At 44.9% G+C, this 12365-nt stretch overlaps 1 protein-coding gene across 2 annotated transcripts in view; it reads right to left on the reverse strand.

Annotated features, from left to right (window-relative positions):
• Nucleotides 1-12365, reverse strand: part of EML6 (EMAP like 6) — an 854573-nt gene that overhangs the window by 687339 nt on the left and 154869 nt on the right. For both annotated transcript variants that reach the window (XM_069234186.1, XM_069234187.1), the window contains exon 2: nt 5680-5839. In XM_069234186.1, coding sequence (XP_069090287.1) covers nt 5680-5839 — 160 coding nt within the window. The remainder of the gene's footprint in view (nt 1-5679; nt 5840-12365) is intronic.

Genomic DNA, 12365 nt, shown 5'->3' on the forward strand with positions numbered 1-12365 from the left:
TAGGGGAATCTACGCTTTAATCATATTTAAAGGTAGCCCCCATATTATCCTATGAGAGAGACAGTCCTTGCAACAGTGAAAAACGAATTTAGCAGTATTTCACTGTCAGGACATATAAACCACATTACTATATGTCCTACCTTATCCATACACTGCACCCTGCCCTTGGGGCTTCCTAGGGCCTACCTTAGGGGTGCCTTACATGTAAGAAAAGGGAAGGTTTAGGCCTGGCAAGTGGGTACACTTGCCAAGTCGAATTTACAGTGTAAAAATACACACACAGACACTGCAGTGGCAGGTCTGAGACATGATTACAGAGCTACTTATGTGGGTGGCACAACCAGTGCTGCAGGCCCACTAGTAGCATTTGATTTACAGGCCCTGGGCACCTCTAGTGCACCTTACTAGGGACTTACTAGTAAATCAAATATGCCAATCATGGATAAACCAATCACATACAATTTCACACAGAGAGCATACACTTTAGCACTGGTTAGCAGTGGGAAAGTGCTCAGAGTTCAAAAGCCAACAGCGACAGGTCAGAAAAAAATAGGAGGCAGGAGGCAAAAAGACTGGGGATGACCCTGCATAAGCAAAAGTCCAACAGTCCCCAATGCCAGATAATACGTATTACACGCCTACAGTTTTTATGTAGGTTTTTGCACAAAAAGAGGTAAAGGATATTGGCATTGGTAATTCTTAAAAATTACCTACAGCTCTTAGCAGATAGCTGAGCTGCACACACAATCACATTATCCGATCTGTCAGCTGCATTCAAGCCTCTCAAAGAATTTGGTGGTTCTCATTGACTACACAGAGATTTTGTGACAGCACAAACATGCCACTGCCATTACCTTCTCCTATAACCCACCATCTTTATGGGTATCACAGATTTCTCCCTCTCATGCATCCATTACAAGTATCTGCCACTGTCCCCTGGTCAGTTGAATTCCATCTTTAAATTTGACTATTAACTCTTACCCTGATGATACACTGATTATGTTCTGGTTAATCTAATGGTTAGATGGAGATCAGACCATTACAGCAACTACGCTTAAAGCTAGTCTCAAAGAGACAAACCTCTAAATGTGTCACGTTGTATTTAGAGGATGCTTGAGACATTTGAAGTAACTATAAAGTGGTTTTAACCCTATCTATCTACAAGGAGGCAATAGATTAATTTAGGACATATTCATTCTGACCCTATCTCAGCTGGCTTTGAGGTTATGTAGGGGTCAATCATATGGCCTGCTCCGTTTAATATCTATATACATGCCATTTTTGACTTGGGTAAAGATCACCAAGTGGCACCTGTTAGACCTGTCACCTCTTGGTGTGGTTTCCCCTGTACATTTTGCTTCCAACCTCTTGTTTTTAATCCTATGCTGAATTTTGTTTTTGCTGCCTTTAGGACTCTGGGCACTTTACCACTGCTGACCAGTGCTAAACTACAAGTGATCTCTGTCTAAATTGGATTGGTGATTGGTTTCTCCATGATTTGCATATTTGAATTACTAGTAAGCCCCTAGTAAGGTGCATTAGAGGTGCCCAGGGCCTGTAAATCAAATGGTTTTAGTGGGCTTGCAGCACTGATTGTGCCACCCAGTTGAGTAGCCCTGTAAACCTGTCTCAGACCTGCCACTGCATTGTCTTTATGTGGAGTTTTAAAATGCCATTTCGACCTGGCAAGTGCACCCACTTACCAGGCACAAACCATCCATTTTACTACATGTAAGTCACCCCTAAGGTAAGCCCAAGGCAGTCCCATGGGCAGAGTGTAGTGTATTTAAAAGGTAGGACGTGTACTGGTGTGTTGAGCATGTCCTGATAGTGAAATACTGCTAATTTTGTTTTTCACTATTGCAAGGCCTGTCTCTCCCTTATGCTAACAAGGGAATTACCTTGAAATATATTTTAAGTGCAGTTTCTCATTGGGAGCAGATACAGATTTGGAGGTTGGGGCCTCTGAACTCACAATTTAAAAATACATATTTTGGTAAAGTTGTTTTTTAGATTGTAAGTTTGAAAATGCCACTTTTAGAAAGTGGGAGTTTTCTAGCTTAACCATCCTTCCTGTGCTTCTGCCTGCCTTCCTAAAACACGTCTGGGTCAGATTGACAGTTGAGCTGTTTGTGAATTCACTCTAGGCAGTCACACAAAGGAAGCTGAGGTGTGTCCTGCATATCCTGATGGGTCTTCCTGGACTAGAGTGGTGGGAGGAGAAGACACCTGCACCTGAATAGGGCTGTGCCTACCCTTACACAATACAGTCTCCAACCCCGTGGAGTGTGCCTGGGGCCAGAACAGGGAAAGGCATCGTCTTGTGCACTACAAAGACTTTCCTTTGAAGTTTGACTACTTCAAAGGCAGAAATGAGTGTACGTTTTGGACTGCTGACCACACAACTTCATTTCTGGACTGATTACTTTGTGCCAGGGAGAAGAGCTGAATGCTTAAGGAGGACCTGGCACTCTTGCCTGTTGCTTTGCTGTGCTGGTCTGCTGCTGCTACTTCTGCCCTGGGGGAGAAAAGACTGGACTGTGCTTTCTACATCCTGCTTTCCAAGGTTCTCCAAGGGCCTGAACTGAGCTTGCCTCCTGCTAGAAGTCTCAGGGACATCAAAGACTTAATCTGCCAACACATCGGCTTTCTTGTTGAGAGTCGTGACTTACCAAGTGGTGTCAAATCCAGTTCCTGGGCCCCTGGAAGTGAGTTCTGGTGAAAACAAGAAGAACCAGGCATGACTCCGGAAACGGCACTGCCACCTGACTCTGTGCTGCTGCCTGCATCTGAAGCTGTGCTTCTTGTTGAAAGGCAGCGACCGACGCCGCAGACCCGGCATCGCTGGCCGGAAGCCGCCCCAGCACCTCTGAAGTCCTGCGACATTGTGAGTCCCGAGTGTTGTGTCACCGACGTCCGTGACTCCTGACTGTACCATGGTGCCTGTGGCCCCTGTGGTGTGACCCCAACCAGACAGGTCACCCCCCCACGTCTTGACCCGCCTGATTCATCGACCCCACCATATAGTAAGAAAATGCTACATCACCTGCCCATGCAACCGTAAGGAACCAACACCTCACCTCCCCTGCACTGCAGTAAGGAACCAACACCTCACCTCCCCGGTAGCAGTAAGGAACCAACGCCGCACCGGCTCCAGCGACGCCTCACCTCCCCGACTCAGTGCAACGTCTGAGTTTCATTGTTTTCAAAGGTACTGTACCTGTGACTCCATGACCAGCCCCCACTCCCTCGTGAGTGGTGTTGGACTGTTGGGAACGACTTTGTCAATGACGCTGTGATGGCCCCAACTGGAGCTGTTGTGTTTCTAAGCGCTTTACTAAGATTTAACGTTTAAACATTTGTATCTTTTCTTGTCTATGTTGGATTTTTGTCGTTTTGGTCTTGTTTAGTGAGATAAATATTGGCTATTGTTTCTGAACTGGTGTGGTGTACATTTGTGGTGTTTTCACTGTGTTACTGTGTGTGTGTGTGTCTGTACAAACACATTGCCTATAAGATAAGCCTGACTGCCAAGCTACCGAGGGGGTGAGCAGGGTTTATCTGAGTTGTAGATCTCCCTTACCCTGAACAGAGTGAGGGTCCCTACTTGAACAAGGTGCAAACCACTGCCAACTTGAGACCTCATTTCTAACAGCAACCAAGTCTTAGGTAGTTTAAACCCAGCTCTATATTCACTTTCTCAAGCAACCAACCCATGTGCAGACCTACAGCACCTGTTGGATGGTATCCAATATTTTATGATTTCTAACTTCCTCTAATTGAATCAGTCCAAGACAGAATTAATAATCGTATATTCTTCGGTGCTAAAGGTATGCCCTCTTTGTTAGCCCTTGACACTCCAAACCTTTTTGGGTTGAATCTGCCACCATCTAACATGGTCAAGAACTTGTTTTTTAATTTAACTCTGATGTCTCATAAGCCACAAGTTAATGTAGTAATAAAAATTGTTTTTTCCAGATCCATGAACTAAAACCTTTTTTGCATTTCATTTTCCTGAAACATGTGGTTATTGGATTGGTCGTTGGTAGTGCCCTACATTCATAGCTTAATAATTGCAGTGCTCTTTACGCTAGCTAATATGGACTCTTTTTAGAAGACTCCAATGGGTTCTGAATGCTGTGGTGCGGGTTATTTATTCTTTCCTTCCATTTATCACGTGAGACCAGGTAGTACAAGCCCTAAGAGGTATCCACTGGTTCCCTTATCAAACTGTATTGTCTTTAAAGCTCTGTGCATTTTATTTAAAAACTTCCATCAACTATCACTTAGGAATGTTCTTCAGCCTACATGTTTATGTTATTAATTGCACAACAACACTAAGGATCTACTTGTGGCCCCTAAATACAACCTCAGAACAAGGGGAAGCCATACCTTCTCAGTACATGCTAGTTTATTGTAATATTCCCTTCTGTATGTCATCAAGGTCTCCACCGCTCTATTAAGCTTTAAGAGGAAAATGTGAAAGACTTACCAGTGTGGCTAGACTGTTGTTTGACCAGTACCAAGAGACCCCTGCAGGGTGGTGCAAGCTTTAAAAAAGTAGTCAGACAGTCACAACAGATTGAGGGTAAACACTAGCAAAACAGAGATTTTGGTAATCAGAAATAATTTGTCCTTTGGAGGAATGGCAGCCTTTACTGTGCCCTCTTGACTGTAGCAAAGAAAATAAGCTTTTGGACAGAAAACAGTCTGTCCTCTGTGCTGTACTAAGGTTGAGTTTCTCTCATTGCAAAGTTCCGCGAGAGATCTTTCCTTTCTGACAGACTCTCACAAGCCTAGGACCACAACAATTTTCCTCTCTTCCCACCTTGGGATAGTTGGAAAAACATTTTCTGGGCACATCAGCTTTCTTTTATGCTGCTTGATGAGAATACTGAACAGGACTGCAACTGTTATAGGGCAGAGGCATCATATGACTTCATGAAACCCACTACTGACTACCAACTGCTAGCCATATTCAGTTTAAAATGTTCTGTATTTTTACATTGAGCCCTACATTCTACAGGTCCATCATTCTTTGACCAAGCTCCCGTCCAATCTTGCTTGTAATCCTGTTGGCTAAGCTATGTACTGTACCAATCTCCATTTGCGGTACAGGGATGGGGCGATAAGGGGTGTGCATGGTAGGGGAATCGCTTGCTAAAACCTCTTTTGTGTAAATGTTATACTGAGAGCGAGTAGGGTGTTTATCAGGCACAGACTAGTAAAAAATACAGTGAGTGAAGAATAGGGTAAAATAAATGCTGAGGAGTACAAAAGAACCAACATTACAGACATTTGCAACTGATCAACTGGGATTTCTGTCAAGGATGCTGCACCTGAGCGTATTTGGAACCAGTCTGAGAATTGCTTCAATGGATTATGCTTACTATACAAGGACTGGTTTAATCCTGGGACAGTAATATTCAATTGCATATACATTCAACCGATAAAACTATTTATTATACTTAACAATACGTATGCAATGAAAACATTTACGTGGAACTAATGCCCTGATCTTTTCACTGACAGACACTGCTCCTTGGCACCCATACACAGTAGTACAGCTGATTAGTTTGCACAGACAGACACTGCACACCCATACACAGTAGTACAGCTGTTTAGTTTGCAAAGACAGGCATAAAACTGAAATGGTATTAAAAGTTATAACATCTCTACCTGTCCATCCAAGTCAAACGCCAAACAGGCCACTCCATGTGTGTGCACATCTTTCAGAATAGAGACAGTATGCACACTGTAGGAATCCCAAATACAGATGTAAGGGTCCTTCCCGACCTGCCCTGTGGCCACAAGGGATTTATCCGGGTGCAAAGCAAGGCTGCAAAACACAGGAAGCATGGATTAAATATGTAATCCTTCAAAGTAGTTTGACAGAGTTTTATCATCTGAAGAACACCAGTAAATAAACAGTAACAGTTCCAACAGAGTGCTTATGGTGACCTTCATGAGTTCAATCATTAAGGGCTCACATGATTAACAATATGTCCCACTGTGCTCTTCTGTTTATAAGAACTCAGATAGAAAGATACAATCAGGGGAAGACATCAAGTTAAGCTAGGGAAAGAAATTCAAAGGGAACTTGAAAAAATATATAAACGTTTTTCTTGAATATTTCAGCAGAAGCAAAAATCCAGGTCGTGAATCATGATGGGGTTTGGATTGTAGAAGGAAACCTATTAAAGGGGGTGAATAAATGAAAATTTTTAAAGAATTCGCGAAAGAAGCAGTGCTGCGAAGCATGACAGGGATATAGCAAATCGAACAGATGAGAGCCTGATATTAAAACATTTACCGAACAGAAAGCAGTGAGACAGGCAGGAGGGGTCCAAAGCACAGGGAGTAGGACTTGAGAGGAGGAGAAGAACACAAAGGTTTGCAGATTTATCCTCCCACTTAAGGGCTCGCATACCATTCTTTACTGGTGAAAATTCATCTTATTCACGAAACGTGAATTTTCACTCGTAACTGGATTTACACTTAACATTATGCCACTATGGCACAAATAAAATTCACAGCTGCAGACTACGGGCATTCCAGGGCAAGGGCACTTGCTCAAAGGGGTGAACACCCTCAAACTCACAACTGCAGGGAGTTTTCTGTTCGCTTCAAACCTAAAAACAAGTCCAGGGAAGGAGTACATCTCCTTTCAGATTGGGAAAGGAGAGGAATGCCCTAAGTACAGGCGGTTCTGTAAACGCAGTTGTTATTCCAAAGGGAAAATACATTCCCTGATGGAGAAACACAATTAACAGTTAAGTTACATTGACACAGTTGCTACATTTCCTACCCCTCGGAAGCCCTGGCAGTCACAGCTTTCTGGGAGACGTGGATAAGTTACTTACCTGTAAATCCTAGTTCTCTTCCAGGGCTATCTTCATCAAAGTCATAAACATTGAATATTCCCGCCCACGTGCGGGGACCCCGGAGCATATACAAACACACATGTATATGTATGAAATATCTATGAAAAATAACATTTTTGTAGAGAATTTCAATATAAATATAATATATACATGTGTAAACAGCAATGCAGTCTATGTTGAGAAACAGGCTAAAAATGCTTTATTTTTTTGGAGTTTTTTTTAACATAAATTAAGATCTTCAAGTAAAGGTCAAAACTTTCTGTAGTCAAAGTAGAAGGCATAGAAAGTATAAGCAATCCATTTTAAAAGAGAAAAACTACATTGAAAATAAAGGAGCATTATAAGCCAATAGGCTGCATGCAGGTTAACATAGCAGAACCTAAAAACTGGCACCGTGCCTTTAAGACCCTGAGCACCTCCGGTATTCCACCATGCCTCAGGGGTGAGAGTGAGGTGACAGTTGGTTCACAGTTAAAAAAGTACTGACCTTTCAGTGATAATGAGCAATAGAATAGACACATGAGTATTGCTGCACTTCTAAAAATCGTGTCCGGTGAGGAGGGTGGGTTGTTTATGACTTTGATGAGGATACCCTGGAAGAGAACTAGGATTTATAAGTAACTTATCCTTCTCCTCCAGGGGATCCTCATCAATAGTCATAAACACTGAATAGATTAGCAAGCCCATCCCAAACCTATGCGGGCGGAATGATAGACGTGCAGGAAAAAAACCATATGCTATGCAAATAAATTTCTTAGAGAAGCTTGACCCACTTGAGTGTCTGGTTTGGCATCTGAATCTATACAGTAGTGCCTAGTAAAAGTATGTACAGGTCTCCATGTGGCAGCTTTGCAAATCTCGGAGATGGGTACATTCTTACGAAGAGCTGCAGTCGCCGCCTTCCCTCTCGTTGAGTGAGCCTTAGGCCTAGCTGTTAATTGCTTGTTAGCCAATTGATAAGTAGTCAAAATACATTAAACTATCCATCTAGAAATAGTTTGTTTTGAAGCAGCTTCCCCTGTCCTCATATGTCCATAGTTAACAAACAGACGATGAGATTGTCTAATTGACCTAGTCCTATCAAGGAAAAATCTGAGCACCCTCTTAAGGTCCAGGGAGTGCAAGGCTTTCTCCGCCGGAGTAACAGGATTAGGGAAAAACGTTGGAAGAGATATTGTTCGATTAATGTGGAAGTCCGATACCAGCTTAGGCAAGAACGATGGATGTGTTCTCAGAACCACTCTGTTATCGTGGAACACCGTGAAGGGTTCCCTCGAACATACAGCCTGAATTTCGCTGACCCTTCTAGCAGAGGTAATGGCTACCAGAAAAGCTGTCTTCTACGTAAGGTGTTGTAAAGAAGCTTTGTGGATGGGTTCGAAAGGGGAGGCCATGAGTCTAGACAAGACCACATTCAATTCCCATGGAGGTGAGGGTTTCCGAATTGGTGGAAAGACTTTCTTCAGGCCCTGTAAGAAATCCTTAACTACTGGTATAGCAAAGAAGGATTTCTGAGAGGGTGATTTACGATAAGCTGTAATGGCAGATAAATGTACCTTAATAGAAGAGAACTGCAATCCTGACCTCGCAAGATGTAACAGATAAGGCAAGATAACCTCCTCCTGGCCCAAAATAGGATTGTGATCGTGCTGCCGGCACCACATGTAGAACCTTTTCCACTTGAACGCGTAGACTCCTTTAAAATATTCATACATTCCTGTGGGAGCCCTAGTTGTCCATATTGCAGCAATTCAGAAGCCATGCTGTCAAGCTCAGCGAGGGAAAGTTGGGATGTAGAATTTTCCCCCCTAATCTGTAGAGGAGATCCGGTCTGCACGGCAGCCTCTTGTGCGGCTGCTCTGACAACTGGAGGAGATCTATGTACCAGTATTGTCGAGGCCATCGTGGGGCTATGAGTATCATCCTGGTTGGGATCTGTAAAACTTGTTGATTACAGCAGGTATCAGGGGAATCAGTGGAAAAGCGTAAAGCAATATCCCTGACCAGTCTATCAACAGGACATTCCCTTGCGTCCCCGGACGGTAGAACCTGGATGCAAAGTCTGGGCATTTTTTGTTGACGTCGTCTGCAAATAGATCTAATTGAGGCTGACCTCACCGTTGGAAGATGTCTGCTACGACCTCGTCGTGAAGGACCCAATCGTGGGAGTCTATTAGACTTCGGCTTAGGAAATCTGCTTCAGAGTTTTGCTGTCCCGGGAGATGGACCGCTGTGAGGGACATTCCCCTTGCTATTAGCCAGTGCCAGATGGTTTGAGATTCCTGAGACAGGGAATGAGATCTCGTGCCCACTTGCTTGTTTAGATAATACATCGAAGTTGTATTGTCCGTCTGGACCAGAAGGGATTTTCCTTTGATCGAGGGGGCAAACGATTTGAGAGGAAGGTGACCTGCTCTCAGTTCCAGTAGGTTGATGTGGTAACTCTGTTCCTTGCTGGACCATAGGCCCTGAGCCTGGAGGGGGCCCAGGTAAGCTCCCCAGCCATGTAGTGATGCATCCGTTACTAGGGTGTCGGAAGGAGTGGACTGGTGAAAAGGAGACCCCACCAATAGGTGATGTCTGCACAACCACCATTGTAATGATGCTAGAGCCCCGGTTGAAAGAGCTATTCTGTCCTCCCATTGGGCTGTGTACTGATTCCACTGATCCTCTAGAGCCTCTTGAAGAGGCCTCATATGTAGCCTGGCATTCAGGACAATGAAAATGCAGGAGGCCATGGAGCCCAACAGAGATGCTACCTGACGGACCGTAGGTCTGAGAGTGCGGAGAAGAGTGTGACACTTCTTCGTTATTGATTATAGTCGTTCCTCCGAAGGATACACCCAGATAATGGAGGGTCTGAGTTGGAATGAGAGTGGACTTCTGGAAATTGACCTACAAACCCAGAGAGCTGAAAGTGTTCAGAACCAGGTTGAAATGGTCTACAGTCTGCTCTGCTGTGGTAGCTTTGAGCAGCCAGTCGTCTAGGTATGGATAAATAAAGATATTCTGTTTTCTCAAGTGCGCCGCTATCATTGCCACACATTTGGAGAATGTCCGAGGGGCTGATTTTAGGCCGAAGGGCAGCACTTTGAACTGGTAGTGTTGTGATGCCACTATGAAACAAATACATTTTCGATGTTTGGGTACGATTGGAATGTGAAAGTACGCATCCTGTAGATCTATGGAGCACATCCAGTCTCCTCAATGTAGCTGAGGGAAAATCTGATGAAGGGTCAGCATTCTGATTTTTTCTTTTCAGATGTATTTGTTCAGATGTCTCAGATCTAGAATTGGTCTGAAGACCCCTTCTTGGCCTTTCTTCTTCATCAGAAAATATTGGGAATACACTCCTTTTCCTCGTTGAGCGAATGGAACCTTTTCTATCCCTCTTTTCTGCAACAGGATGCAAATTTATTTTCGCAGTACCGAGTAATGAGCAGGCACTGACCTCGTTGACAGCAGAGACAGTGGAGGAGATTTGAACCGAAGAGAGCAACCATTCTCTACAATGTTTAGCACCCATTTGTCTTTTGTAACGGTGTGCCACTCGTGAGCGTAATTGGTAATACTTCCCCCCACTGGAGTGGTGGACAGGATTAGGGGAAGTGAACCCTCATTGTTTTCCCGCTGCCTTGGGAGTAGACTGATGTGGTCTACTTGGAGCGCGGTCTCGCAGTTTTGCGTGGTTGAAAGAAAGGCCGCCCCTGTTTTTGTTGCGGCATCTGGGACCAGTGAGGGGCTTGAACCCTCTGCTGAAAAGGGCACTTGTCATAAGGCCTGTACCTTCTTCTAGGTTATGTGTCGGAACCACCGGTGTCTCAACCACCCGTGGCTCAACAATGAGGTCGGAACAATGACCTCGTTCGAACCACTAATGCCTTTACCACGAATGCGTTTACAATGATTTTACCGTTGTAAACGCATTCCTGGTAAAGGAATTAGCAATCAGCATGCACGATCCAGCATGCTTCCCACCTAGCCCCCAGCCCCAAAAATTACCGCGAGCCCCCATCCCAACAACAACCCCAACCCCCCCACCCCCCAAATGACCAGAACCCCCACCCCTAAAACCTAAACACCCCAACCCACTCCTTAAACCTAAACACTGACCCCCCTCCCCCAAACCCTAATCACCCCCAGCCCCCACCCCAAAAACTAAAAATACCCTGAGTCCCCACCCCGCCCCTAAAACCTAGACACCCCAACCCCCAACCCACCCCTTAAACCTAAACCCGGCCCCCCCTAAACCCTAATCACCCCGAGCCCGCTACCCCCCCACCAAAAAACAGTCCCAGCCCAACTTACCTCCTCCTTCACCGCGTCCACTCCGACTCCCTTCTTCTGTACCTTAACCACGCATGTATGCTGTTCAGACATGCGTGGTTAAGGTACCAAAACCAGGAAGTCATGGAAAACGAAAGCGTTGTTTCGCATTCGTTTTTCAAACTTTGTGGTTCCGGACTCGTTCTTCCGGGTGTTTCCCCTTCTTCTATATTATCTTCGCCTTCATAGTGTCTACCTCTGATTTCATCCTCGCCATCTCATCGTCAGTATGAGATCCAAATAATGAGGTTCCATTAAATGGAAGGTTCAAGATGCGGTGCTGTGCCTCCTGCCTCAACTCTGTGAGGCGCAGCCATGAGGACCTCCTTGCACAAATGCCATGTGTGTAGCCATGAGCAGCCAAATCCGCTCCGTCTGCAGCAGCATTATTCACCTGGTTGGATACTAAACTCCCCTCTTGCAGGATCTCCTGAAAATCTTGCCTATCTTCCCTAGGCAATTTGTCAACAAATCTGTTCAAAGAATCCCACAAGGAACAGTCATACCTTCCCAGTAGCGCAGAAGCACTAGAGACCTTCATGCATGCTGCTGACGTGCCACGCATTTTCCTGCCCAATGAGTCTAAATGTTTACTCTCCTTGTCCGGAGGGACCTTAGATGACAACGACACAAAATGAGACTTACGGGCAGCAGCCAAAATCACAGAGTCCGGAGGAGGATCGATTCTAAGGAACAAAGGATCCTGGTCTGGGGCTTTATATTTCTTTAGTATTCGAGCTGGAGCTGAACGAAGGCTAGCTGGAGTAAGAAATGTGTCCATAGCCGGTTGTAAAAGACCAGGAACCAGAGCCAGTAATTGCCTGGAGGAGGCACGTTGATGTAGGGTTTCAAAGATCACTGACAGTGACGTAGTCGTCTATGGAATTTCTATGTTCAGTTTTTGGGGCCCTCTGACCAAAACCTCATTGAAGGTAGTATTATCATCAATTGGCGATACTCTTGATGGAGGGGAGTTAGTCAAGGTAGGTGAATAGTCTCTTATGGAGGACTCAGATGCCGTAGACCATGAGGGAGACCTTCGCCGCCTTTACCGTGATCTAGAGGATCTAGAGCTAGACCTTCTCCTGGATAGTGACCTACTTCTTGTGGATGCCCTTGACTGACTGCGTTGACGTCTAGGAGCGTGCTGGTCAG

Source organism: Pleurodeles waltl, chromosome 5 (assembly GCF_031143425.1).
Source record: "Pleurodeles waltl isolate 20211129_DDA chromosome 5, aPleWal1.hap1.20221129, whole genome shotgun sequence".
Taxonomy (NCBI): domain Eukaryota; kingdom Metazoa; phylum Chordata; class Amphibia; order Caudata; family Salamandridae; genus Pleurodeles; species Pleurodeles waltl.